The sequence below is a fragment of the Gracilinanus agilis genome, chromosome 1, assembly GCF_016433145.1.
Source record: "Gracilinanus agilis isolate LMUSP501 chromosome 1, AgileGrace, whole genome shotgun sequence".
NCBI lineage: Eukaryota > Metazoa > Chordata > Mammalia > Didelphimorphia > Didelphidae > Gracilinanus > Gracilinanus agilis.
In genome coordinates, this window is record NC_058130.1 from 757176212 (window position 1) to 757199638 (window position 23427).

General features: G+C 42.8%; 1 protein-coding gene across 1 annotated transcript in view; it reads right to left on the minus strand.

Moving 5' to 3' along the window:
- TMEM116 (transmembrane protein 116) overlaps nt 1-23076 on the minus strand; it is a 49310-nt gene extending 26234 nt beyond the window's left edge. Inside the window, exons 1-3 of the mRNA XM_044673603.1 lie at nt 23036-23076; nt 21439-21502; nt 5291-5422 (exon numbers count right to left, since the gene is read on the minus strand). Coding sequence (XP_044529538.1) covers nt 5291-5422; nt 21439-21502; nt 23036-23049 — 210 coding nt within the window. The 5' untranslated portion in view covers nt 23050-23076. The remainder of the gene's footprint in view (nt 1-5290; nt 5423-21438; nt 21503-23035) is intronic.
- Nucleotides 23077-23427: the final 351 nt, after the last annotated feature.

The window sequence follows — 23427 nt, forward strand, 5'->3', positions numbered from 1 at the left end:
AAAGAAAGAAAGAAAGAAAGAAAGAAAGAAAGAAAGAAAGAAAGAAAGAAAGAAAGAAAGAAAGAAAGAAAGAAAGAAAGAAAGAAAGAAAGAAAGAAAGAAAGAAAGAAAGAAAGAAGATAGAAAGAAGATAGAAAGATGGATGGATGGGTAGATAGATAATAGAAGGAATAGACAGACAGATTAGATAGACAGACACACAGATAGACAGACACACAGATAGATAGATAGATGGATGTAGATGAGATAGAGAAACAAGCAGATACAGACAGACAGATAGAGATGGATAGGCAGAGATGGATAGAACAATATAGATAGATGGATCGATGGATGGATAGTTAAGAGATTGAGATACAGATAGATACACATATATTTACATATATACACTAACTATAGTTATACTAACTGTACATATAATTCATTAGTACTAACTATACATAGTTATAGTTATTTATGTAGTTTTATATATATATACATATATATCACCTGTATACATGCAGATATATGCATATATGTCACCTTTAGGTAGCCTTTTAAGATTTGCAACATTTTTTATAAATATTATCTCATTTTATCCTCACAACAACCCACTGCCTTACAGAGGTAGGTGATATTATTGCTATTATTATCCCCATTTTAAAGATGAGGAAACTGAGGCAGACAGAGGCTAAATGACTTGTCCAAGATCACACAGATAGAGGGAGGTGGTGCTGCTTTTTGAAGCCTTCCCTGTGTTGTTCCCTTAGCATGGGAGTTCTTGGTTCAAGAGGCCCTCTTGCTACTTTGGCACTCCCAGCTCTAGGGCCTCTCCATCTGCTTGTAGGAACAAGGAGCTCACTGTGTCACCTGATGAGAAGAAGGGTGAGTCAGCCTTAACTTCTTCTCAAGAGCAAGCCTGGCCTAAAAGAAGAGAAATGTGTCTAAATCTCACCAGGATTCTGGGGTAATTCTGCATTTTTTTTTAGTCTCTGTCTCTCTCTTGAGTATCTTTCAGGGTTCCATTCAAGAAAGCTCTGTGGGTTCAGTTCTGAAATTAAAACTGTCAGTTTTCTGGGGAGAGGTTATGGGAAAGTCTCTCAGCTCCCCAACCTGTTTCCCTCCCTGCCCCTCAAATGGCAACGGAGTCCCAGAATTTCTTAGCTGGAAGGGACCTCAGAAGTCATCCTCATTTCACAGATGGGGAAACTGAGGTTTGGGGAAGGGAAATGACTTAGCCCAAGAGTCAGCATGAACCTCCAAGCCAATCTCATCCAGCCCAAACTGAAAGAAGGGTCCTCCTTATGAGACCCCAAACCAATAATCTCCCTGGGCCTCAGTTTCTTTATCTGTAAAATAAAGGGGTTGGACTAGATACTTCTGAGGTCTCCTTCCATCCAGGCAGCCATCGAGTCTTTGCTCAAAGACCTCCAGCAAAGGGGAGCCCCTAGCTCTGGAGGGCAGCCTGGGCCACTTAGGGATAGCTCTCTGTCAAGAAGTTCTTTTTGCCACTAAGCCTACATTTGCTTTCATACACCTGCCCTCCATCCTCCTACTTTTGTCCTTTGGGGCCAAGCCAGGCAAGGCAAAACTCTTCCAGATGATAGCCTTGGAAGATGGTAACCATGTGAAAATAAGGGCAAAATTCATTTTTGTGGTTTAGTTGTTCAGTTGTGTCTGACTCTTCATGGCCCCATTTGGGATTTTCTTGGCAAAGATATGGGAGTGGTTTGCCATTTCTTTCTCCAGCTCATTTTACAGATGAGGAAATTGAAGCAAACAAGGATAAGTGATTTGTCCAAGGTCACACAGCTAATAAGTGGCTGAGGCTAGATTTGAAGTCATGTCTTCCTGACTCCAGACTCAGAGATAAAAATTAATAGAATATATTTTTAAATGTTTTTATGAGGGAAAGAAAACCTCCAATATTCAAAAAAATGGATAAAAAGAAATTAAAATCCTGCCCTTGGTATAGAATGCACATTTTTTCACTGGCCTCCATTTTCTCCCAAAGCATTATTATTAAATGGGACAGTTAATGGAGTCAGACTGTAACAAAGAGAACAAATAAACACCTTCTGTTAAATATTTTAGCTTTTGGGGCAGCTAGGTAAGTCAGTGGATTGATAGCCAGGCCTAGAGACAGAAGGTCCTGGGTTCAAATCTGACCTCAGACGCTTCCTAGCTGTGTGATCCTGGGCAAGTCACTTACCACTTTTCTGCCTTGGAACCAATATACAGCATTGATTCTAAGTTGGAAGGCAAGGGTTTAAAAAAAAAAAAAAGATTTTAGCTTTTGTTTAGTCGTTCACTTTTTAAGAGAAGAAAAGAAGGTAGTTTCCTTTTTTTTTTTTTTTTTTTGGTAATTGTTTCCCCAGAGCCCAGCCAAGATGCTTTCATGGGTCCTCTTCTTTTTAGGTTCCCTCATCTTTCAGTCTCATCAACTCCAAAGGGTTCCATGATCATTTCTATGCAAAAGATTCTTAGATCTCAATAGCCGGTCCTAGTCTTTCTTTTAAAACCTGTATCTTCTGTTTTAGAATGAATATAAGGACTGATTCCAAGACAGAAGATGGATAAGGGCTAGACAATTGGGGTTTAGTGACTTGTCCAGGGTAACACAGTGGTCATATTTGAACCCGAGACCTTTTATCTGCAGGCCTGACTCTCAAACCACTGAGTCACCTACCTACTTCCCTCCCCCACCTCCAGTTTGAAGCATTAGTCTTGAAACTCCAAGTGCTTTTTAGACATTTTGAATTAGATTCTATTCTGTAGATGTCTCAATGGCAACATGAATTAAAAAGAACTCTGGCAAAATTTCTGGCAAAATTCTCCCTACTTCCAAATTTCCCTAGTTTGTCAGATAAGCACCATCTTCTAGGCACTAAGGCTTGCCATCTTGACGTCATTCTTAATTTCTCATACTCTTTTATCCCACATATCCATTCAGTTTCTAAGTCTGATCATTTCTCCCTTCACAGCAACTTTCTCCATAGCCCCACCTCAATATTGATAGAAAGCCTGGTACTTCCCAAATGGATAAATTAACTTTATTTTTTATTTGTATTTCTAAGATTTGCAAATGAAAATACAAAATTAATAAAATTATTAATAAAATAATATTAATAAAAATAAAATAATAAAAAAAGGTGGAAGCTATGAACAAAACCTCGACATCTCCTCTGCTACCTGTTAGGCGTCGTTTGGTCTGCTCCATCATTACACTCAGCCTTCTCCTTCTCTCTATTCACCTGGCCACCAGCCCAAGTTAGGACCTCATCACTCCTTAGCCAGGCTCTCTCTGCCCTTGTCCTTCTTCCACGCACGAGTGCCAAAGTGAATTTCTCTGCCCTACTTAAAAAACTCCCATTGCTTCTAAGATCAACTGTGAACTCCTCTGTTTAGCTATCCAAGCCCTAACCTAAGACTAAGACTATTTGTCTTTCTTCATTGTACATACACTGGCTGATCCCTGTACCTGGAATGCACTCTCTTCTTGTCTCTGCCTCTTAGAATCCTTCCTTTCCTTCAAAGTTCTGCTCCAGCATTATCTTCTTTCTACATGAAGTTTTTTCTGACTACCATTATTATTATTGACTTGTTTTGAGTCATGTCTGACTCTCTGTGAACCCTATTTGGGGTTTTCTTGGCAGAGATACTGGAGTATCTGTAGGCCTGGCTCTCAAACCACTGCGCCACCTACATACCCCACCATACTCCCATTTTTTAATTTTAATCTTGAATCACCAAACTGCCTTTTGGACATTTCAAATTAGATTTTATTCCACAGGTGTCTCAAAGGCAACATGAATTAAACAGAATTCATCTTTCTGGCAAAATCCTTCTCCAGGTCATTTGACAGATGAAGAAACTGACACAAATGGGTTTAAGTGACTTGCCCAGGGTCACTGAGCTAGGAAGTGTCTGAGGCTGGATTTGAACTTGGGAAGATGAGGCTTCCTGACTAATGCTCTCTCAATCACTCACCCCATTTACCTTTTGGTTTTTTTTAACTATTTATTTATGCACTCATCATCTCTCCTAAAAGAATGTAAGTTTGAGAAGGGTAGAGACTGCATTATTTTGTTTTGTTTTGTTTTATTTCTGTATACTTAGTGTCCGGAACAGTGCCTTATACAGAGTAGAATTTTAATAAATGGTCGCTGATGGGTAAAGTGATTGCTATCCCAGCCCAGAGGCCCTAGCCACAGGAAATGCAACTCCAGGCTGGGGACAGGGAAGTGACCAGGCTGAGGGACACTAAAGGCCTTGTCTGCCCTATCTGTACCCCTCCTAGGGAATGCTGACCTTTGGTCAATGATTGTTTTCCTATTTTCCAGCTCACTGAGAGAGTCCATGTGCTCCTGCTCTTCCCAGGGCAAGCCTCCCTTCTCTCTCAGCTCTGCTCTTTATTCAACTCTATTCTATAATTTAACGGGACCCTTTTGTTTTTTTACTTCAAAAAGAATGTTCATTTCAGTTTAGGCAGACAACCGCATTCAAGATTTATTGACATTTGGTCCATTAATCTTGACAACATTTTTGGTATGTTATTTCTATGATTTGCAAATGAAAATACAAAATGACTTACGTTCAATCTAAACGTGACAAAATTATCTGTTTACGCATATATATACATAAAAATAACCTGGATGAGTCATTTAACCTTAGTTTCTTCAACTGTAAAATGGGGATAATAATATAGCACCTACCTCCCAGGGCTGTTGTAAAGATCAAATGAGATTATAATTGTGAAATGCTTAGCACAATGTCTGGCACATGGCAGGTGCTATGTAAGTACTAGCTCTTCAATTATTACTATTTAATATTATTATTCAGACTTCTTCAGAATCATCCAATCCAATGGCTTTTTCTCAGGTCTCATCCTCCTTATCCTCTCTGAAGTCTTGATCGTTTCACCACTCCTTCCTTCTTCCTAGGCTCTCTTTTTCCTTCTTTTGACCCTGTTCTCTGTCAGACTCTCAGGGACAACTTCAAGTTTCCTTCAGTGGCCTCAGTTACTAAGTATCTGAGATTAGACTTGAACTCAGGTCCTCCTGCCTCCAGGCATGGTGCTCTATGTACTATGACACTCTCTAATTACCCTGGAGACATACAATCTTCATTAGATATATGTGGTCCTGGGCAGGAGGCTATTGCCTCCCATGTATTAAAGATGGGTAAGAAGAGTAGCTCAGGTGTAGAAATACTGTAAGGAGTTTTGGGGTCCCTGAATGGGCCATCCCATCCTGGCTCCCTGTTCACATCTCAATAAGCCCCATTTCTCAGATGCAGTGACAAGGGGACCCACCTGGCCGGTGACTTGTAGGTTATAACAGACTGTGTCCTCATTGGCTGTCGGTGTCCCATACAGCAGAGCCCCCAGGAGCCAGCACATGCCCAGCAGAAGGTCCGAGAAACTTAAGCATAGAAGGGGCCTCATCTGCCAAAGCAAAGAGAGACAGTCTTTATGCAGGAAGCAAAGAAGGCACTTGGGAGGACATCCAAAACCACCCAAAAAGGTTTCTGGTAAGGGCTGGGTTGAACTAGATGGCCCTTGAGGTCCCATCCATCCTGTGGGAGAGGATCCACATCTCATTCTCTGTACCAATCTATTATTTCAAAATTATCGATTAAGCTAGGACAGTGCCCAAAATGCCAGGAGGACTCATCTCCTTGAGATCAAATCCAACTTCAGACACTTGCTGATCGTGGGACCCTGGAAGAGTCATTTGACCCCGTTGGCCTCAGTTTCTTCATCTGTCAGGAAATGGCAAACCACTCCAGTATCTTTGCCAAGAAAACCCAAAGAATCACAAAGAGTTGGGCACGACTGAAAATGACTAAAAAAAAAAAGTGCTATACTCTGGGGATTTAACTACAAAGAACAGAAGAATCTCTAACTTTAAGGACCTTACATTTTAATGGGGAGATGACAATGACATATAATAATATACACAGTATAAATAAAACAAATATATAAAAATACATACCGAATAAATGCAACTATATTTAAAACAGTAAAACACAAGGTCATTGGGAGGGAAGACATTAGTATTTGGAGGATCAGGAAAAGTTTAATGCAGAAGATGGTGCTTGAGTTAAAGGAAAAGAGAAACTCTCCGAGGCAGAGGTGAGAAAGGGGGGGCATGCCAAGCATGAAGAACTGCCAGTACAAAGATGTGGAGGAAGGAGATTGAATATTCTATGCAAAGGAGTGAAAGGAGCAGAACCAGGAGAACATTGTATACAGAGACAGATACACTGTGGCACAATCAAATGTAATGGACTTCCTACTAGCAGCAATGCAATGATCCAGGACAATTCTGAGGGACTTATGAGAAAAAACGCTATTCACATCCAGAGAAAGAACTGTGGGAGCAGAAACACAGAAGAAAAACAACTGCTTGATCACGCAGTTCAATGGGGATGTGATTGGGGATGTAGACTCTAAACGACCACCCTAATGCAAATATCAATTGCTCATTGATCAATTGATCAAGGTCTTGATCAATGATAGACACATGTAAAACCTAGTGGAATTGCTCATTGGCTGCAGGAGGGAGGTGGGAGGAGAGGAGGGAAAGAACATGAATCATGTAACCATGGAAAAATATTCTAAATCAATTAATTAAATAAATAAATGATTTCAGAACCAAAAAAAAAAATTCTATGCAAAGATGAGAGAGAAGTACAGTATGATCAGATCACAGAGTGGGAGAAGAGCAATGTATAATGATGCTGGAGAGATGGGTTAGGGTCAAGACTTTAAAAGCTAAACAGAGAAGTTTTTGTTTGCTCCTAAAGAATTGGCCAAAGAAGGTCAAGGGGACCATTGTCACTGGCTCATAAAATAGAGACGAAGAAGAAATGTGTAGGAAGACTGAAAGAAGGGAGGGGCAGGTTATGAGGAGCTAAGAACACCAGACAGAAAATTTTCTATCTTTTTTAAAACCCTTACCTTCTGTCATAGAATTAATACTGTGTATTGGTTTCAAGGCAGAAGAGTGGTAAGGGCTAGGCAATGGGGGTGAGGTGACTTGTCCAGGGTCACACAGCTAGGAAGTATCTGAGGCCAGATTTGAACTTGGGGCCTCCTCCACTGAGCTACCCAGCTGCCCCCAGAAAAATCTTCTATTTGATCATGGCAGCCATAATTGAATTGAAGGGGATGATATGATCAGACCAGTGCTTTAAGAAGATCAAGCTGCCAGTTGAGTGAAGGACTGACTGGAGTGGAGAAAGACTGGTGGCAGTGGCAAAGGAGAATCTTCAATATATGGGAACTAAAAGAGAATGAGGACTCAAGGATGCTACTTCATGTAGAAGTGGATGACTGGGCTAACGATGGTGCCCTCAACAACAAAAGGAAATTAGGAAGAGGGGAGGACTTGGAGGGAAGGAAAATTAGTTCAGCTCTGGGCATGATGAGTTTCCGATATCTATGGGCCATCTAGTTTGAGATGTCCAAAGGGCAACTAAAGGTGTGAAACTCAAGATTAAGAGAGAGCTTAGGACTGGACAAATAGATGTGAGAATCGTCAGCATAGAGTTAATTATTGAATCCATGGAAAGTGATGAGATCACTAAGCCAAAAGTATAGAGGGAGAAGAAACCCCCGGATCGAACCTTCCTTCAAAAGCATCCACATTTATTGACCATGACTTGGACAAAGATCCAGCAAAGGCAACTGAGACGAAGTGGTCCAGCAAATGAGAGGAGAAAGAGGAGAGCATAAAGGCATGAAAACTAGGTAGATATGGAAGTCATCCACATAGACATGACAAAGGTGTGGGATTGAGGAGGGAAAAATATCCCTAAAAGAACCTCTAAAAAAGAGAAGACGGCTGAGAGAAGAGCCTTGGGTAACATCCAAATGGAGGAATTGGAGAAGAAGCCAGAGACAGAAGAATAGGAAGGTATGAGTAAGGAGAAATTTATGACATTCCTTCTCAGCATGGGAGCACTCTCAGATATCAAGTTTTTAATAAACTAGGAACCCAGGTCACTTGTTTTGGACAACCGAAGATAAGAGATCAAAAGTGTAAGAATAAAAATTAATATCCAATATTCTAAGTATTATATTTAATAAGATTTATTAATAATAACTAACCAAAAAAAGCTTAGAGTAAAAAGCCAACTTTCCCGGCCATGCACGTGGGGAAAAAGAGAATGAGAAGCAGAGTTACAGCAACTATATACAAACAACCTAAGCACGCAAGGTGGGGATGAAGGAGGAAAGGGATTCTGGGAGGTGAAATCCAAGGGTTCAAGATTTTCTAACTATACAAAAGTTAAGGAGGAGAATCTATCAGAAGATCTCTGAGTTTGAAGGGACCTGGTGGCCATACAGCCTAACCTGTACTCAAACAAGAAATCTCTCCAGAGAACCCTCAACAAGTAGTTATCTAACTTTTACTTGAAGGCCTCCAGTGAGAGGAAACCCCCTACTCATATCTCACTAGCTCTCTAAAGACACTATCTTGTGGCCTTTCTTACTTCCAGAGGCAGCCCATTCCACTTGGGGATGGCTCTAACCATTAAGAAGTTTTTCCAAAACTAAATTTGCCTCCTTGTCATTTCCACCCATCGTTTCTAGTTCTGTCCAAGCTGAACAAGGCTAATTTTCTACACAACAGACCAGAAAACCCAACCATCATCATTCCCTAAGTTTGTTCTTCTCTAGGTTTTGAAATTCCTAATCTATCCATTCTTGCTTCCTTCCATCCTTCTTCCCTTCCTTCCTTGTTTCCTTCCTTGTTTCCTTCCTTGTTTCCTTCCTTCCTCCCTCCCTCCCTTCCTCCTTTCTTTCTTTCTTTCTTTCTTTCTTTCTTTCTTTCTTTCTTTCTTTCTTTCTTTCTTTCTTTCCTTCCTTCCTTCCTTCCTTCCTTTCCTTCCTTCCTTCCTTCCTTCCTCTCTCTCTCCTACCATTCTCTCCCTCCTTTCCCTCCTTCCTCCTTTCTTTCTTCCTTTCAAACTTTTATCTTGTCTTAGAATGAAAACAGAAGAGCCGTAAGGGCTAGGCAATGGGGATTAAGTGACTCACCCACAGTCACACAGATAGGAAGAGTATGAGGTCACATTTGAACCCAGATCCTCCTGCCTCCAGACCTGGAGTTCTTTCCATAAACCACCCAGCTGTCTTTTCCCAATTCTTTCAACCAATCCTCTTATGGCATAAATATGAGGCCCTTAACCATTCTGGGTGGCAGATAGAAGTTACTTAGTAAATGCTTGTTGATTAATTGATTTGTTGTTTGCCTCCTCTGGGCATTCAGAATCACAGAATTTTGGAGCTGTGAACAGGATCTCAGGAGCCATCTTATCCAACCCATAACCCCCAAAATGGAGTCCCTACCTCGGTATCCCCAGCATGCCTGGTGTTCGAGTAGACTTTCATCGGGGACCCAGCCACAACCTCCCTGGGCAGCCCCTTCCACTTCTAGACAACTTTAATTGTTAGGAAGTTCTTTTTGACTTCAAGCCTGAATTTCCTCTTTGTGCCTTGCATTCATGGTTCCTGTCTCTGCCCTTTGGGGTGACAGCCTTCCAAAATCTGAAGAGAATGCTCATGTCTCCTCGGAGTCTCCTCCGGGCTGCCCGTCCCTAGTTACTTCGGATGATTTGGACTCACGTCCCTTCAGCATCCTGTCCACCTTCCTGTGGATGCTCTGACTTATCGACATTCAGCCTCTGTGCCGAGTACCTCTTACTGGTGACGGTCTTTGCCCTCAGCCTCAAGGGAAGCCGGGGATTCTCCAATGAGGTATATTCTAGGCATGGGCTTAGGGACACTGCCTAGACAAAGACATGGAGAATGGAAACAGAATATTGTATATATGCAACAGCCAGTAAATGCTAAATATATAATAGGCCTGGAACCGTAGGCAGAAGTCAAATTGCATTTTATTGTATTGTACTGTATTGTACTGTATTGTATTTTTAAGCACTTATCTTCCATCTTAGAATCGATACTGGGCATTTTAGAGAGACAATGCAAGAAGAAATTTCTTAGGAATCCGATCCTTCCTACACGGTTGTGGGCTACCTCAGCAAGTAATGAGCTTCCCATCCCTGGAGATCTTCCCTCAAAGGCTAGATGGCCATTTTCAACAAATATATTCTGACTCCCTACTAGGCACTGGGGAGCTAAAGGCAAAAAATAGGCACTTTGGTTGGATGGTAAGAGTCAGAGGGCCTATATTTAAATCCTACCTGCTAATGCTTACTGTGTGACCCTGGGTAAATCAGTTTACCACTGATTTGGACTCCAATGACTTTTAATTCTCAGTTTCTTCATCTGTAAAAGGAGGGCATTAGACTAGACCAGTGATGAGCAAACTTTTTATTTTTGTTTTATTTATTTATTTTAAACTCTCACTTTCCATCTTGGAGTCAATACTGTGTATTGGTTCTAAGGCAGAAAAGCAGTAAGGGCTAGGCAATGGGGGTCAAGTGACTTGCCCAGGGTCACACAGCTGGGAAGTGTCTGAGGCCACATTTGAACCCAGGACCTCCTGTCTCCAGACCTGGCTCTCAATCCACTGAACTACCCAGCTGCCCCCTGGGCAAACTTTTTAAAGAGGGGGCCAAAGGAAAGGAAAAAACCTTTAGGCAAGCCAATATAATTTATTAAAAAATAACAATGATACATTTAACAAAATTCTTGTATTTTTTGTAATATAAGCCCTATTTAATGACTGAAAGATTATGAAGGAGAAGAGCCACATCTGGCCCGCAGGCTGAAGTTTGCCCATCACTGGACTAGACAGTCTCTGAGGTCCCTTTCAGGTCCAAATCCATGATTCTAGTGAGGGAAAACATTAGGCACTCAGATAATTCAAAACAGAATAAATGGGGGCAACTAGGTAGCTCAGTGATTTGAGAGTCAGAGGTCCTGGGTTCAAATCTGGCCTCGGATACTTCCTAACTGATCCTGGGCCAGTCACTTGACCCCCATTGCCCAGCCCTGACTGCTCTTCTGCCTTGGAACCAATACATAGTATTGATTTTAAGGTGAAAGGTGAGGGGAAAGAAAAATAAATAGGGGCAGCTGGGTGGCTCAGTGAATTGAGCGCCAGGCCTAGAAGTGGAAGGTCCTGGGTTTAAAACCTAGCTGTGTGATCCTGGACAAGTCACTTAACCCCCATCACTAAGCCCTTCCTGCTCTTCTGCCTTGGACCAATACACAGCATTGATTCTAAAATGGAAGGTGAGGGCCCCCCAAAAATAAATAATAAATAGACTCAATTAATTAATTAGAATAATAATAAACTGGTTAATTAAATAAATCCCTATTAAGTCATTGTTGGGAACTCCATCCTCTTTGCCACTTGCCAGTGCCCTGGGCGCACTTTAGCTCATGATGTCACGTGTCCCACCTGGAGAGACAAGCCAACACATTCACGGATCCCACTGAGCTGTGACGTGCCCTGAGCGGGCAGCCGTTAATAGATGAAAAATTAAAAGCAGAGCGTAAAGCTGGAGGGGGGAGGGGAGGGGCGGGCACACTTCCAGGAAGCAGCTCTGTTTGCCCAGGGAGTTGTGGGAAGAGAAATGTACCAGAGGCCTGGGGCGGGGGAGGGGGGCACCTGTCTGTGCTCTGGTGGAAACCAATGTGTTCTGTAAACTGGAGATAAGGATCTGCCAAAACACGCAAGGCCAAGGCGAGGGCCAAGGAGTTTTTCTTTTTAACCCTTCCCTTCCATCTTAGGTTAATACTGTGCCCAGTTTCCAAGGCAGAAGAGCGGTCAGGGCTAGGCCATGGGGGTCAAGTGACTTGCCCAGGGTCACACAGCTGGGAAGTGTCTGAGGCCGGGTTTGAACCCAGGACCTCCCATCTCTAGGCCTGGCTCTCCATCCACTGAGCCATCCAGCTGCTCCCCCCATGGCCAAATATTTATCAAATCCCTACTGCCCATTTCAGCCCCAACCCAGGGACCAGAAACAGGGTCATTAAGGGAAAATGATGAAAATCTTAAAAGAGAAACTTGAGCGGCAGTTCTGAACACAATAGGATGTTTGCACAACCCTTTACTTTAAGCCGAGAGAAATGTGAGGAATGGAGGACACAGGAAGTGGCTCAGGGGCCCCCTGGGACCAGAAGAGGGAGAGGAGGGGGAGGCTGGGGCCAATCTGGGCCAAATCTGGCTCTGCCATTCCCCCTTCGAGCATTTTTATCTGGATGACTTCAGGGGGAAAATGCACCGTGAAAGAGTTGAAAAATGACGGCACTTTTCCTACAAAATCACAGCTGTCATCGGGTCCTTCCATAACTAAACTCTGCAGTGTTTTCCCGACAGGTGCTCACCCCAGCTTTTCTTTGTAGACCTCCAGAAGGGGAGATCCTCCTTCCAACCGAAGCAGCCCGCCGGCCCACGTTGGGAGCTCCCTTTTGGACTTAGAGAGTCAGAGGTTTGCTTATGTTTGGAGCCTACACCCAGCTCTGCTCTTTCCTGACTAAATGTTGGCACTTCCTCTCCTTCTGGCCAAGGGTCCACTAGTAGATGTTTAACAATCAGGCCCTCTGGGGAGGAAGGGGGACAAATATAGGCCCCACACTTTTAAGTTTAATCTGCATTATTATTTTTTTTAATCCTCAACTTCTGTCTTAGAATCCATACTGGGTATTAGTTCTAAGGCAGAAGAGGGGTAAGGGTAGGCAGTGGGGGTCAAGTGACTTGCCCAGGGTCACCCAGCTGGGAAGTGTCTGAGGCCAGATTGGAACCTAGGATCTCTTGTCTCTGGGCCTGATTCTCAATCCACTGAGCCACCCAGCTGCCCCTTTAATCTGCATTATTAACACTTTCTTAAGTTTAAACAGTAGACTTTAGAAAGTCCAGATTCTAGGCAAACAATAAAGCAAGCCTCATTTGTAGTGACTTCTGAGGTATACATGCTCCTACATTTAACAATCCTAAGCCTGTCTGAACTGGCTCCTGCACACTCTTGCCTCTGGGCTTCAGTTTTCCCATCTATGAAATGAAAGATCAAATGACCTTTAAGCTTGTTGTTTTTAGTCTGTTTGACTCTATAACCCCATTTGGGATTTTCTTGGTACATTTCCTGGAGGGGTTTGTCATGTTCTTCTCCATTTCATTTTACAGATGAGGAAACTGAGGTAAACAGGGAGAAGTGACTCACCCAAGGTAACACAGCTAGTAAGTGTCTGAGGCTAAATTTGAATTCAGGTCTTCATGACTCCAAGCCTGGCACTCTATCTACTGTGTCACCTAGTTGTCCATCTTTAAAAAAGCATGGGCAGCTGGGTAGCTTAGTGGATTGAAAGCCAAGTCTAGAGACGGGAGGCCCTGGGTTCAAATCTGGCCTCAGACGCTTCCCAGCTGTGTGACCCTGGGCAAGTCACTTGACCCCCATTGCCTAGCCCTTACCACTCTTCTGCCTTAGAACCAATACACAGTATTGATTCCAAGATGGAAGGTGAGGGTTTTAAAAAATAAAAATAAATAAAATAAAATAAAATAGCATGGTACAAATATTGGTTGTGTAGTCTGAGGATCTGGGTTCAAATTCCACTCTGCTACTTACTACCTACCTAATCTTGGGAATATCATGTTACTCTCCCAGGCCTTGGTTTTGTAGATTTTAAAATTAATATTCAATATCTCCAAAGTATAATGTTTATAAAAATTTATTAATATTTAACTAGAGAGCTAGAGAAAACAGGGAGCACTCACCCAATCCACTCATGTGGAAAAAGAGGGCAAGAAAGGCAGTTACCCAAAACTTAAATACAATAACGTAAAGGACACAGGGAAACAAAGAGGGGAAAAAGGAACCTTGGGACCAGGGGAGAATTTTGAGAGATGAAGTCCAGAGAATATAAAATTTTCACTTATATAGTTTCCTCATTTGCAAAAGGAGAAGATTAGACTGAATGGTCTCTAAGCTCTCTTCTAATTCTAAATCTCTGGAATCCTATGGTCCTTTCAGCTCCAAATCCTATCTATCAATAAACAATTTATTTTTAACCCTCATCTTCTATCTTAGAATCAATCCTGTGTATTGGCTCCTTGGTGGAAGAGTGGTAAGGGTAGGCAATGGGGGTCAAGTGACTTGCCCAGGGTCACACAGCTGGGAAGTGTCTGAGGCCAGATTTTAAACCCAGGACCTCCTGACTCTGGGCCTGATTCTCAATCCACTGAGCTACCCAGCTGCCCCCACAATAAGCAATTATTAAGCACCCACGGAGTACCTATTGCTGGGAACACAAAGATCAAAGTGAATTGGCCTCAGCCCTCAGGGAGTTTACATTCTCCTGGGGGATACAATCTATTCCTTATACAGACAAAATAATACCAAAAAAATGTTTGTAGGGAAAAGAGATCAACATCCTGGGCAAACAGAAAAGGAGGCTGGAAGGAGGTGGCATTTATGCTGGGCCCATGAAGGGAGGGAAGAGAAAGAGGGGAGGAGGGAGGGGATTCCTAGCAGGAGGAACAGCCAGGACAAAGATCCAGAGATAGGAGGTGGGATTCCACGTTCAGAGAGTAAGTAAGATTGTTTGGCTGGATATAAAGTAAATGAAAGGGAGTAATATGAAATAAGTTTGGAAAAACAGCTTGGGGGTAGATTGTTGAGGGTTTCATAACCTGAAGATCATGGATTTTAAGCTGGAAGAAACCTTAGAAGGGTAACCTGCAGGGGCAGCCCAATGGATAATATGCCAGACCTAGAAATGGGAGGTCCTGGGTTCAAATCTGACCTTAGATACTTCCTAGCTATGTGACCCTGGGCAAGTCACTTAACCCCAATGACCAGCCCTTTCTACTCTTCTTCTGCCTTGGAAACAATACTTAGTATCGAACCTAAGACAGATGATGAAGTTTGTTTTTTTTAAAAAGAAGGTATCATCATTTTACAGATGAGGAAGATTGGAACTGAGAGCTTAAGCTCTGCCTTGACCACAGTGTCTGGGGCAGGATTTTAACCCAGGTCTTCCTGACCCTCAGTCTTATGCCCTCCCCACTAGGATGAGTTTGTTTTCCTTCTCAGAGGCAATAGGTAGCGCCTGAAGCAAGAGCATAATTGACAGGATGACTTACAAGCCATGTAGGCTTCAAGAATGTCATTCCGATGGTGGTCCGAAGGATAGATGGGAGAGGGAGAAGCTAGAACCTGAGAGACCGTTAAAAGGGCTGCTAAAACAATCTAAGCAAGAGAAGATGAAGGCAAAACAAGGATGGCTGGAGTGAGAGGAGAAAGAAAGCTACAGATACAAGAAATATTGTGGAAGTAAAATCAATGAGCCTCAGCAATTGATTGGACATGGCAGAGGGGAGGAAGGAGACATGGATGACTTCTAGGTGGCTGGAAGAAGGGAGGAATCGTGGATAGAAAGAGAAGTGGTAAGGCAGGGTGGGGATGGCTCTAGAAGGAAGGATTCTGTTTTACTCATGCTGAATTTGGGATGCCTCTGGCAGTCCAGTTGGGAAGCTGTCCAGCAGGCAGTTGGAGACATAGGCAAAGAGTTGAGAGCCAAAGGGGTAGATGTGGGAGTTGGCTGAATGAAGAGAACAGCTGAGTCCATGGGAGGTGATAAGGAGAGAGGAGAGGACTTAGGACACAGCCCCAGAGTCCAGCGATGCACAGGAATTTGCGACAAGGGTGATGAGCTTGCAAAGGAGACTGAGAAGGAATGGTCAGACGGGGAGATGGAGAACCAGAACAGAGCAATGTCATGGAAACTCAGCCATGAGGGACTGGTCAACATGGTAAGAAGCTAGGCAGAAGTCAAGAATGCTCAGAAAATGCCTTTTGATTTAGAACTAAAGAGATCATTGGTTACTTCTAAGAAAGCAATTTTAGTTGAGTAACAGAAAGGGAAGGGCAGCTAGGTGGCATAGTGGATGACGAGTTCAAATCTGGCCTCAGATACTTATTAGCTATGTGTCCCTAGGCAAGTCACCTTGCCGAGGGCCATCGAGTTTGTGTCGGATGACAAGGTCATGCACGAATCCTGAAATCTGCAAGGCAAGATTTACAGGAGAATGGATTCCCACCCAAGCCTCCCTGTGTGACTCTTTTCTTACCAAAACTCCCTATTTACTGATCAAATATCCCCACTTAGCCCAGGGAAATACAGAAGAACACTATAGGCTATTACTAGAACCCTTACAGGCCCCCTACAAACTCCTAGGAAATTCCCACCTTTACATGCAGTAATATAGAAATTCCCCTAGAAGTCACTTCACAACAAACCAACAAATAGTGAGTTAATGTTAAAGATTTAAAAACCTTAACTTAGATGCCTGCAAAAATTGGCCAGAACAGTCTCCAAGTTTCCCCCCACCCTGATCCCTGATTTGGTACAGTACATTAACATAAAAGAACAATGAAATAATAAATGGAGAAATTGTCTCCTGTACTTTCCCACCACTGTAGCCCAAGAGATATGTAAAACACATTTTTAAAAATATGGAAAAGTTACTGGAGAATGAAAAGTATGACTTAATGCTTGTTTCTAAGAAAAAAAGGTATGGTGGGAATGGAATTCATGCCAACATGTATGTAACCTTAAAAAAAAGGTATAAAAATTAAAATCAGCAGATGGCAGATCAGAACAGCTTTGTGCAAGCTTACTGAGTCTCTGGCTGCTCTCATTCTCGCTTAGCTGTTCCACCCCTGAGATACCTAGACAGCTGGGGGAGATTCCCAACATCACCTAATCCTATTGGCCTCAGTTTCCTCAACTGTAAAACGAGCTGGAGAAAGAAATGGCAAACCACTCCAGTATCTTTCCTGAGAAGACCCCACATGGGGTCACAAAAAGTGTTGGAAATAACTGAAAAATGACTAAAGAAGAACAGAGTAGAAATGGAAGCCATATGGCAAAGAGATGAGAAGTGGAAGTGAGAGTGTGAGTAGGAGCAACAAAGGTAGACAGCTTTTTCTAGAACCAGAGGACCACTGATTTAAGGATTGGAAGGGTCCTTAGAAGTCATCTACTTAAGCTTCATTTTACATTTAAGAAAACTGAGGCCCAGAGAAATCCAATGACGTGACCAAGATTCATTTTACATTTGAGAAAACTGAGGCCCAGAGAAATCCAATGACTTGGCCAAGACCTTCCCAAGAGGAGGGAAATAGCAGAGGCAGAATTCAAATCCATGCTCTCTGACTCCAAATCCAGCACCCCAACTGGCTCCAAAAGGCAGAACTGAAGGAATATGGCTTCAGGCTAAGTTATTTGGTAGAATAGAGGACACCTGGGCATGTTCATAGTCAGTAGGGAAGGAGTTGGTGGACAAGAAGAGACTAAAAATTAGGAAGGAAGAGGGGGACAAGGTGGAACGGAAGGGACAAGCTATAAGAAGAACAGAGAAACAATGAGATCAAAGGCATAAGTAGAGGGTCTGCCATTGGTACTACCCAGGCAGCTAGTCCTTCCATACCCCCTAATTCTCAAAAAAATGTACAGAGCCAAGGAATCATCTTGATTTAATGAAGGATCATGGCTTCGGAGTAAAAGGGATCTTGGAGACAATCAAAGATGACTTTTCTAAAGTATGGGTCTAACCATGTCATCTACTCCCCCTCATCAAAAACCAATGGCTCTCTAGAATATCTAAGATCAAATCCAAACTTCTCCACTGATCATTCAAAACACATTACAACCTGGCCAAAAGCTCCCTTTTCCAACTACCCCTTTTCTCATTTTATGGTCCAGCCAAACTGTTCCTCCCTCAGGCCACATCCTCCCTCTCTTCTGCCTTTGCTGGCCATTATCCATGCCTGGAATGCACTCCCCACTCCTTGAGTGCACTACCGCCTCCTCGAATTCCTGTTGTTGGGAAGCCATTTAAGTCATCTCCAACTCTTATTTGGGGGTTTTCTTGCTAGAGACACTGGAGTGGTTCACTATTTCCTTCTTTGACTCATTTTACAGATGAGAAAACTGAGCAAATGGGGTTAAAAGAGTTGCCCAGAGTCACCCAGCTAGTAAGTGTGTGAGGCAGGATTCAAACTCAGGAAGATGAGTTCTTGACTTCATGCCCAGTGCTCTATCCACTGTGCCATCACGGAATCCCTAGTCTGTTTGTTTTTTTAAATATTCAGCTAAAAAGTCGCCTCCCACATGAAGCCTTATCTGATCGCTCCCCTGACTATTAATGCCTCCCAAATTATATTATAGCTGTTTGGGCTTCCTACATATGTAAATGTTTGCTTTTATCTAGACTGGAAACTCCTGGGACTATTTCATTAGTCTTTACATCCCAAGTATCTAGCACAGTGCCTGGTAAATAGTAGGAGCTTAAAAAATGCTTTTTTAGGCTTTTAATTTTGTATTGTCATACAAAACACACTTGGTCACTGTTGTAAGAGCACACTCATAGATAACCAAAACCCCAGAATAAAAGCATGAATACACTGAAGTGAAAGGCGCCAACAGTTCTTTCCCTGAAGTGGTTTATCATTTGTTTAAATGCCTGTTGATTGATCAAGTCCACTTTCTTCATTTTTCAAAATTAGAAACGGAGGGCCAGGGAGGCAAGAAGACACAAAGGAAATTTAAGACCTGTATCCCATCCTCCCACATCGTACAATCCAACTGAGGGAACAGAACCAATACAAATGCTATATGAAGAAGGGAGCTGTTCATAGTGGAGGGAGCAAAGATTCGAACCCAGGTCCTGGGCCTCTGGATCCCACCTCAGCCTTATGCCCATGCTGTATCAGAAGCTCATGTTCCCTCTTGATTCCTGAAGAGCACTTCAGCCTTCTCTGAATCATACTTTTACAGTTCTTGGCCCACACCAGGACTCAGACTCCCAGAATGGAAAGAAACATTAGGGAAGTTTGAGTCAGAACTCAATCCTAGTCAATCATTGACTGAATAGAGTATCAGGTTCCTTTACGGATTAGGTCATTTTCTAATCTCCCAGCTTCCTGTTTCCATCAAAATGAATACAATGGATGACCCATAGGAGCTCCCCCTAAAGCAGTTGGCTGTGCCTCCACTGATAAGTCTGATGGCTCACTTTCCATGCTCCAAGACTTTCCATGGCTCCCTATTGCCTCTGGGATAAGATGGGAGCATCTTTGTTTGGCCTAACCAGATTCCATCCATTCCATTCTATATGGCAGCAGCATCACAGCAGTGAATGGCCTCAAAACTGATAGGTCTGAACTCTGCCACCTATAGGCAGTGTGGCCCCGAGAACGTGACTTAACCTTTCAATGTTCTGAGCCATTCTCTGAGCCAGTGGATCTCAAATCATAGACCAGGGAGCTCTGGGGTACCCCAAGACCCTTTCAGAAGGGTCCATGAAGTCAAAATTATTTTCATAATAATAGTCAGACATAAGAGTATTCTCTTACAACAATGACCAATATGGAAATATGTTTTGCATGACAATACATGTATAACCCACATCAAACTGCTTACCATGTCCAGGAGCGAGGAGGGAAAGGAGGGAGGGAGACAATTTAGATCTTACAATTTTGGAAAATGTATGTTGAAAATTGTTATTATGTATAATTGGGAAAATAAATTTTTATAATTTTAGTTAATTAATTAATTGATTGATTTAACATTTAAGTTTTTTAACAAAAACGAATAGTAAATGAAAAATAAATAAATAAAAACTAATACTAAGCAGCTTTAATTTCTAATATGATAACTATATAAAGCTATAACTCACATAAACAAACAAAAAAAGCTCTTTGATAATATTGCCCGGTCCATCCATCTCTGGGTCAAAGCAACTCCCAATTGCCAGGGTTTGAGGCCACTGGCTCGTTCAATGGATAGAACAGTGATTCCCAAAGTGGGCGCCACCACCACCTGGGCCCAACCAAGTATCACGTGTACAACATTCAAGCCTCCACTGACATAAAGAACTCAAAGCGAGTAAAGGGTTCTGGAACTCCAAGGGCAGCACACATCTTAGGTGTTTGTGCCATGTCTGACTCTTTGGGACCCCATTTGGGATTTTTTTGGCAGGCATACTAGAGTGGTTTGCCATCTTCTTCTCCACCTCATTTGGCAGATGAAGAAACTAAGGCCAACAGAGTTGAGCAACTTGCCCAGAGTCACGTAGCTGGCAAGTATCCAAGACCAGATTTGAATTCAGGAAGAGGAATCTCAGAGGCTTAAATAACTGGCCCACAAAGTCTGAACTTGGGTCTTCCCAACTCAAACTCCCCTGCTCTCTCTATAGATATCCCTCCTTCCTCTCTGGCTGAATGGCCTCAGGGAGCCTTCATTTCCTCTCCAATTCCCTCACTGAGTAGAGGAGGAAATGGGCTCAGGATTGCTCATTCAAGCAGTCCATGAACAGAGCTGGGATGGCAACTCCAGCCCTCTGACTCCAAATCAAGGGCTGCCTACCAGGGTGCTGTAGGGACAGGCTTTGGGAACGTGTAAAATGCTGCAGCAAGAGGAGCCATTGTTGTGATTGTTATTGGTATTATTGATCTTCTAATGACTTTTTTAAAAAACTCTTACCTTTTGTCTTAGAATCAAAACTATGTATTGGTTCCAAAGAAGAAGAGTGGGAAGGACTGGGCAGTGGGGGTTAAGTGACTTGCCCAGGGTCACACAGTTAGAAGCGTATGAGGCCAGACTTGATCCCAGGACCTCCTGTCTCTAGGCCTGGCTCTCCATCCACTGAGTCACCCAGCTGCCCTCTTCTAATGACTTTCTCAAGCTGGTAGGGGCTGATGTTCTGCCCTCTGCAACCAGTCCCTGATGAGCTGGAGGCAGATTCTCCCTTGTCCTCACCAGACCTAGCAAAGGACTCCACATATTATACCACATAATTTGCAACAACCAACTAAGAAGGTGACCATTCACAAATAAGTGAGCATCTGCTTATTGGCTGCCACATGACCTTAGCCAAGTAATTTAATCTCCCTCAGCCGCTAGATATCCTTGCAAGGACTAGACATAGAGTTGGGAAGACCTGAGTTCTAATCCTGCCTTAAGATTTCTCAGGAATCCTGCCCCATTTCAACTCTGTCCATTTCAGTTTCCTCTTTGAAAAATTGGAATAATAAAAACATTTGCCTCTCAGAGTGGATGTATAGATAAAACAAAATAATATTGGGACAGCTGGGTGACTCAGTCCATTAAGAGTGGGGCCTAGGAAGGGGAGGTCCTGGGTTCAAATCTGACCTCAGACACTTCCTAGCTGTGTGACTTAGGGGCAAGTCACTTAACTCCCATTGCCTTTTAGCCCTTACCTCTCTTCTGCCTTGGAACTGATTCTTAGTTTTCAATTCTAAGACAGAAGGTGAGGGTTTTGTTTTGTTTTTTTAAAGAAAAATTATATTTGTAAAGCACATCATCCTATAAATACTAGCTAGTTCCGTTTCCTCCTCTGTAAAAACAAAGGGATTCGCCTAGAGAGCTTCTGAGGATCTCTTCTATCTCTAGTTCTAGGATCTCCATCATTAAAATATCCAGAATGCAAACAGTGGGAGAAGCTGGCTTACCTCTGGGGACTTCATTATGTTCTGGAAGATAGTATAGGCAATGATTGCACTGGATCCAATAATGCTGGCAGAAATAAAGAAGGCAGCCATTAATCGAGACTCCATTTAAATGCAAGGGGTCCCAGAGCACCGAAGCAGAGACACAAAGGTGGGCTACTACTGGGGCAGATGTGGCCATAGCCTAGTTAGATTGGCTTAGCTGTTTTTCTTTGTTACAAGGGAGGATGCTGAGTGACAATGAGGATATATCAGGACTTGACTAGACCATAAATCACAAAAGGCATTAATAAAGATTGGGATGGCTTAGGTGGCTCAGTGAATAGAGAGCCAGCCCTAGAGAGGGGAGGTCCTAGAGTCAAATTTGGCCTCAGATACTCCCTAACTGTGTGATCTTGGACAAGTCACTTAACCCCCATTGCCTAGCCCTTATCATTCTTCTGCCTTAGAACTGATACTTGAGTTGATTTTAAGACAGAAGATAAGGGTTTAAAAATGAATCAATCAATTGGAAAATAAATCAATCAAATTTTTTTAAATCAATAGATTTTGGGTGGTAGCTGGGTAGCTCAGTGGATTGAGAGTCAGGCCTAGAGACGGGAGGTCCTAGGTTCAAATCTGACCTCAGACACTTCCTAGCTGGATGACCCTGGGTAAGTCACTTGACCCCCATTGGCTAGCCCTTACCACTCTTCTGCCTTGGAGCTCCAAGGCAGAAGGTAAGGGTTTAAAATAAAAAATGAAAAAATGAAAAAATGAAATTTAGAAAATCAATAAATAAAAATCAATAGATTTTGGTTAAAAGATAGCTATTTTAAAATGGCCTAGGTGGCCTTGTTTGGCCATTAAGCATGACAATAAGGACCTCATACAGGAATAGGGCACCGAATTTGGAGCCAAAAATGCCTGGATTTGAATCCCACTTTAGACACTCAAGGAGCTGTGCTGTTATTCAGTCGTGTTTGACCCTTCCTGATCCCATTTGGTTTTTCTTGGCAAAGATGCTAAAGGGCTTTGCCATTTCCTTCTCCAGCTTATTTTACACACAAGGAAACTGAGGCACACGGGGTTAAATGACTTGTTCAAGGTCACACAGCTAATAAGTGTCTGAGGTCAGATTTGAACTCAGGAAAAGGAGTCTTTTCTGACTCTAGACCTGGCCCTGAAGCCTCCCATAATAGCTGTGGGACTGTGGGCAAATCACTGAGCCTCGGGCCCCTCTTCTTTTAAATGACAGCATTGGACAAGACCCTCTGAGCTCACCGGCGAGCTTGCCTCTGGCTGCCTCAGTTTCCTCAACTGTAAAATAGAGATAATAATAGTTGTGAGGATCAAATGAGATGGTAGACAGAAATCAGATGGGCCTACTAACCTTAAAGGCTCTCAGTGCCTCAGCTAGTAGTGTGACTGTCAGCCTCTTCATGTGGGGAGAGGGTTTTTATGCTCTAGTTTCAGAGCAGGTGAGGGGAGAGAGTACTAGGCCACTCTTCTGGGAAGAACATTTCAACACGGTAGAAAACAGACAAGGCAAACCGGCGGGCTCTGGATTTGCTGATACTCTTTCAGACAGTCCCACCTCTGCCGGGGAGAATGGACCTACCTGAGAGTAGCCATGACAAACTGGATCCATTGTACTAAAGAGAAAACCTGGGGAGAGAGAGAAGAAGAAACGTGAAAGGGAGTTTTTCCACAGGGAAAAAAAATAAAATTAGGATCACAAACCTAAGAGCTATAAGAGATCTCAGAGGGCTTCTAGACCAATCTTTTCATTTTACAGAGAGGGAAACTGAGACACGGGGAGGTCAAAGGATCACAAACTTAGAGCTAGAAGAGATCTCAGAGTCTATCTAGTCCAATCCCTTCATTTTATAGATAGGGAAACTGAGGCATGGGGGAGATCATAAGATCTCAAATCTGGAGCTAGAAGAGACCTCAGAGTCCATCTAGTCCAACCCCTTCATTTTACAGATAGGAAAATGAGGCATGGGGAGA